The sequence below is a fragment of the Dendrobates tinctorius genome, unplaced genomic scaffold, assembly GCF_039654945.1.
Source record: "Dendrobates tinctorius isolate UK_male_01 unplaced genomic scaffold, ASM3965494v1 ptg000241l, whole genome shotgun sequence".
NCBI lineage: Eukaryota > Metazoa > Chordata > Amphibia > Anura > Dendrobatidae > Dendrobates > Dendrobates tinctorius.
In genome coordinates this window covers 3,264,746-3,271,225 of record NW_027361908.1, presented here as the reverse complement: position 1 = coordinate 3,271,225, position 6,480 = coordinate 3,264,746, and the positions used below count along the sequence as shown (strand labels likewise).

The 6,480-nt window shown below is 44.5% G+C and overlaps 1 protein-coding gene across 1 annotated transcript in view; it reads right to left on the bottom strand.

Annotated features, from left to right (window-relative positions):
• Positions 1 to 5,600: 5,600 nt before the first annotated feature.
• CDC23 (cell division cycle 23) overlaps positions 5,601 to 6,480 on the bottom strand; it is an 85,243-nt gene continuing 84,363 nt past the window's right edge. The window contains exon 16 of the mRNA XM_073556913.1: positions 5,601 to 6,042. Coding sequence (XP_073413014.1) covers positions 5,866 to 6,042 — 177 coding nt within the window. The 3' untranslated portion in view covers positions 5,601 to 5,865. The remainder of the gene's footprint in view (positions 6,043 to 6,480) is intronic.

Sequence of the window (6,480 nt, the reverse complement as noted above, 5' to 3'; positions counted from 1 at the left end):
TTCCTCCAATAACAGCAGCCCCCACCATTGTGCCCAGCGCGGCTGCGAGTACACAGCTGGTTCCTTATCACTGGAGCACACAGCAAACTCTGGCCCCCCCTCAGACTTCAGCTCCCTACTCCAATACCGCTCCTATTCCTATGAATAGGAACCTTCCTCCCCAGATCCGCCGTGACAATTCTCGTCTACAATGCTGGCGCTGCAGCCAACTCGGTCACTTTCAGAGGGACTGTCACACTCCCGCTGATAGATGCTACCCTCAAGTTCTCTCTTCCAATCGTAATCTAAATACTGGGAACCCTAGAGGATACCCCGGTTACGGACAGCCCCAAAATCCTGATAATTGTCCATACTGAAGGGTTGGCCAACCAGGGTCTTCCATCACAATGTCCTCCACCAAACCTGGGGCATGCTCATCCGTCACGCTCCCTGTAGGGGACACCCTTGTTAAGTTCATGGTAGACACTGGGACGGCCAATTCTATAATCAAATCATCAGATGTACCTAAGGATATCCCTATTCAATTCTCAGATCAAGAGCTTGTTTTAATTGGAGTAGATGGTAGACCCAATAAACATACTCTTACAAAATCCATCCCTGTGGGACCCTTCCCCAAGGTTACTGCTCAGTTCGTGATCTCTCCCACATGTCCAGTAAATTTACTGGGGGTAGATTTATTATCACAGTTCCGCTCCAGAATACAATTCCAAGATGATGGTCAGATGGTTCTTACGTTACATAACCCCTATGCAGATGAAGACAGTGAGGAAATCTGTATTTTGCATGCCCTTCCCACAGTTATGATGGCCCTGATAGGCCCAGATCCACCCCCAATATTGCCTGAGGATCAACGACTCACCCCATACCTCTCAGAGATACCATCTAAACTTTGGTCAAAAGGTCCAAATGATATAGGGAAAATGCCCGTAGAACCAGTAAAAGTATTTCTCAAACCTGGTGCCCCTTTTCCCAAAGTCCATCAATATCTTTTGAAACATGATCAGGAGCGGGGCCTTCAGGAACAAATACAAACGTTACTTGATAACGGTGCTCTGGTACCCTGTTTTTCTCCATGTACTACGCCCTTGTTTCCCGTTAAGAAAAAGACCCCACCTGGCCAGCCCCCTGTGTACCGGCTGGTACAAGATCTACAGGCAATTAATGCAGCTACTATTCTGGAAACTCCAGTGGTGCCTAATCCACATACTCTTTTGTCCCAAATACCCCAGGATGCTGCTTGGTTTACAGTCATTGACCTTGCCAATGCCTTCTTTAGCATTCCGTTAAACCCAGATTGCTAGTTTCTGTTTGCATTCACTTTTCAGGAACGACAGTTAACATGGACAGTTATGCCACAAGGGGCCCAAAACAGTCCCAACCAGTTTGCAAAAAACATGAGCGAGTGTCTCTTGCCCTGGCAGTTAGATCACCCTCAAGTTACGCTGCTTCAGTATGTGGATGATCTTTTGTTGTGTGCACGGACGGAGCAGGAAGCCATTGCTGCCACTGTTAGCCTCCTCAAGCATCTGGCAGCACTGAACTGTCGGGTTTCAGCCTCGAAACTTCAGTTCTGCCTTGGTCAAGTGATATTCTTGGGTAACTGTCTCCTTCAGGGTGTCAGACACCTCACAGAAGAAAGAAAAATAGCTGTCAGCTCCCTTCCTTTCCCAAAAGATGAAACTGAACTCCAGCGTTTTCTTGGACTGTGCACTTATTGTCGTCAGTGGATACCGGATGCATCCCACATAATGCAGCCCCTTTACAATGCCTTGAAAGACGGCATAATGAACTACAAGGAAAGATCACCGGTTTGCATGGAAAGCTTTCATCATGCCTTCTCTGAGTTGAAGCGGCTTATTGCTTCCGCCCCTGCCTTGGGTATCCCGGACTATACTCGACCGTTCCATTTGTATGTGTCTGAGAATGAAGGACACGCAGCATTGGTACTTACACAATCACATGGCAGCAGGCAACAACCAGTGGGCTATTATTCGGCCAGCCTCGACCCAGTGGCCCGAGCATCACCAAGTTGCATGAGGGCAGTTCACGCCACTCACTCGTTGCTTGACAAGACTGCAGACATAATTGTTGGACATGAAACGCACATTTTTGACCCGCATGATATTGCAGCAATACTGAGCCATCAGCAACCAAGACATTTGACTGTGCAATGACACTTACGGCTGCAGTGTTCACTCCTTTTGCCTGATTATGTCAAGTTGCATTGCTGTACTACAATCAACCCCACTACTTTACTGCCGGTCCCCAAGAAAGATGGCAGTGATGAGAATTTTCTCCAACATGATTGTTCCCAACTTTTGACTGAAGAAACAGCTACTCCAGCAAATGTCAGTGAGAATCCACTTACAAATCCCGATCTGGTGTTGTACACGGATGGTTCAAGATATGCTGACGAGTTTGATCGATTCCACACGGGATACGCTGTTACCACAGAGGACACTGTAGTGCACGCAGCTGCACTCCCGCCTTCACAGTCAGCACAAGAAGCAGAACTCCAGGCTCTGTCTACTGCATGTACTTTGGCCAAGAACAGACGGGCTAATATATATACGGACTCACAGTATGCATTTGGTATTGCTCACGGTTTTGGGGCTTTAAGGGCCAATCGAGGGTTTATTACTACTGCCGGAACCCCAGTTAAAAATGTTGATGAAGCTGTTAAAAACCTCATGGACTTGATCAAATTACTTACTCAGGTGGCTATTAGCAAAGTTAAGGCGCACGGTCCTAGGAACAGTCCACAGACTGTTGGCAACGCATTTGCAGATATGCAAGCAAAAGCCGCCGCTCTTTTACCCGTTGAACCAACCATACCAACTATGGTGACCACACACTCTCAGCGTAAACAGTTACAAGAAGCATTGACCCTACGAGAACCTGATGATCTACAACAGACTGAAGTTTTCTGTCGGACCCCGAGAGACCGCTTAATGACGATGCAGAGAATGTCTCCAAAGGAAGAGATGAAGCAAAGGAAGACTGATGGGGCACGAATGGATAATGGTCTCTGGAAAAAGGACCAACTTGTGTGTCTCCCTAAGCGGATGTACCCTGCTATTGCCACATGGGCACATGGACCTACACATCGAGGAAAGAATCAGGCCCTCACACTGGTGCGAAAATTCTACTGGGCCCTGGGAATTTCCACAGTTTTGACAGCGCTCAACCGTACCTGTAATATCTGTCAGACTTGTAATCCCGGTCAACTTCAACGTGTACCCCCGGAGCATCTTGCTAAGCCCGACTATCCTTTCCAAAGGCTCCAGGTGGACCATATCACGTTACCCAAGTCTGGAAGGTATGAATACTGTTTGGTTGTTGTTGACATGTTCTCCAGTTGGCCGTAAGCATTCCCTGTTACCAACATGTCTGCAAAAACCACAGCGAAGAAACCGGTGATGGAAGTCATATGCAGATATGGGGTTCCAGAAGTTGTTGAAAGTGACCAAGGCCCAGCCTTTTCTTCTCATGTGTACCAAGAAGTTCTGACAATGCTTGGATCCACTGTAGCCCTCCATACCCCGTACCACCCACAATCCAGTGGGAAAGTTGAGAGGTTGAATGGCACACTGAAGGGACAATTGACCAAAATGATGCAGGAGATTACGGCTCCATGGCCAGAGCTCCTACCCATTGTACTATACCACATTCCTACTACCCCTATTGCAAAACATGGCCTGTCCCCATATGAGATATTGTTTGGTACTAGGCCCCCAGTTGCAAATTTCCAACCTCAGCAGTTATCAGAAGAGACTGACCGTGCTGTTCAATATGTTTTTCAGCTTAGTAAAAATCTTGCTAACACCCATGCTCTAGTTTCTTCTTCTCTTCCAGATTCAGCAGAAACCGACACCTGTCATAACCTGAAGCCTGGTGATTTGTTAGTCGTGAAAAGACATGTCAGGAAGCACGGACTAGAACCCTTGTATGACGGTCCCTATCAAGTCCTCCTCATCACCCCTACATCAGTGAAACTAGAAGGAAGACCGACTTGGATTCACGCATGGCACTGCAAGCTGGTTAAACAAGCCAATAGCAAATAAGGGGGCATAATGTTCTGGTCTTTCGCATTTTCCATATTATTATTGGTAACCGCATGGGACAGCCTAAATTCCCCAATGTCCTTGAATAAGTTTATACAACATCATGAAAAATTACTGAGAGATTTGTTGGGTAATTCCCAGTCTCTGGCAGACTGTTGGATCTGCATGTATTCACCAATGTCAGCCACGAGCATCCCCTTTTTGGCTATCCCTGTTCCACCTGAGGAGTTATTTGCTTGGACTAACTGTTCTGACACACTCGCTAATAATGCCACAGATAATGCTAAATTATGGAATTTAACTGTTGGTATACCTATTGTGGGATGGGTAGGATACCCCTGGTGACAAGGTAACCTTTCAGGAAGCAATACCAAACTTCAATATTTGGCCTACAAAGGAGGGGCTTGGGTCCCTAAGAATAAGACTAGTCTAACCAATCTAGGGCAAATTCCATCATATGGTTTACAAGTCAGTTTCAATGTAACTTCACACTCTACTGATGCCTTCAAACCAATGTTGCTAGAAAGAAGGTTGCATAATACGTCATGGAAATTTTCTAATTTGTTTCCCCAGGGTTCTAACGAAACCTGTGCCAGTATTCCTGGCAATATATCTTGTAATGAGTCCTCTGAATATGTACTAGGAACCCCCACTTGTGGAAATCCCAATGTAGGCTATTGTAGTCCTTTAGGACAATCTCCAGCTTGGTGTATGCTTCAGAATGCATCTGCATTCATAGACTTAGTTCATAGATTGGTGCTGCAACATTCAGCAAACTTTTATTCCCCATTTATTATTTTTTGCTGACTTTTATTCCCCATTGACTTGCATTGGGGTCGGGTTTCGGCCGAAACTCCGAGTTTTTTTGCCCTAGTCGGACCAGTTTCATCTGAAACAAATTTTGTTTCATGAAACCCGATCCGACCAAAGTTGCTCAACTCTAGTTAGGGGATAACTTGCTTAGCATCTGACGTGTGGGACCCTCTACAGATCCTAACAGGGCTCTGCAGAGCTCAGTCTTAAGTGGAGCAGAGGAGCCCATGCTCAACATCATTGTGTATAGGACTGCCACAGAAAGTTGAGTACAGATCATAGCTATTTTGCTATAGTCCCATTGACAATCCATAGGACAGAGAATAACTTGCGATTTTGGAAAATCCCTTTAACTAAGTTATCTCAAAAGGGTTTGGATTGTGACACAGGAGGTTTCTAGTACAGTTATCCAGAACAAAACTTCATTTGAATGGGCTTTGTGTAATACTATTTTAACTCTGCCTAGTGGCATTTTTCATATGAGAAGGTGCTTTAATGCTGTACAAGGTTCTGTACAGATGGAACAAAATGCTCCACAGTTCTTTTGCCTATCAAAATTTTTTATGAAGAAAATTAGTTTGAGAAACAGCATATGCATAAAAGCCTACCCTGTTCAAATGGATTAAATTTATTTTACCATACTGGAGTCTGATTGTAGGTTACACTGACACCTCTATTTTTAAGAGATTAGAGTGCAATCTATCTAAATTAAAGTATTTGAGGTCACAGTATAAAAATTTATTGAGAATAAATTGCAGATAGTCTTATTAAGGTAAGAAATCTGCCTCTCATAGCACTCTCTAAAGCTCTGTCTTGTGCCAGCACAAACCCGACCAGTCCAACATTGGTATGGCAGCATGATTTGATATTTTTTTTTTTCCCACCAGACGAGCACTAAGTGGAGCTTCAATAGAAGCAACTTCTCTCCACAGTTATTGCACTGTTTAACTGCAGGTGGTAGCACCAAGGATCCTCTTGGAGGATGCTACTATGGAGTCACTGAGGAAAGGTTTAAAGGAGATACTCTTCTTGTGGGGGTGTTGCTGGCAGAAACGGACTGTGGGAATAAAAACGGAGTGTTGGATGGCAGGTCGGCAGAGGGGCTTTCATTCTGGTTACGGAGCTGCAGAATCTGGCGCAAAAGTGCTTTGCCTTCTTCTCTCGTCTGAAACAGTAACACTACATGTTAATACTAGAGCAACACAACAGAAGAACATATGATTGTGATGTATATAATTGATGAGGGCGTCTCTAGTCATGCTCCTCATATAAACTTAATTTGTAGAATAGTCTTCAAGATTTTACAGATGGATTTACACCATCTGTACAGACTGCTACAACCACTAAAAATAAGTCAATTGTCTAGAAAAAGAAAAAAACTTTAACCTAACCATCTTTTACTATTTAATAACATTCCCTGCCTTTTAAATTTTTTTATTGTAAGTTGGACATTATAGTTACAGTAAGTAAGGATTTTAACTGCATGTAAATTCCTATGAGGAATATAAAGACAATTGGTGCACACTGGCTCTTTTCATTAAAAGCGCCAAGGCGCTTGGAAACCCCCTCTTCAAATATTCTGTGTTTGCCTCTGCCAGTGTTG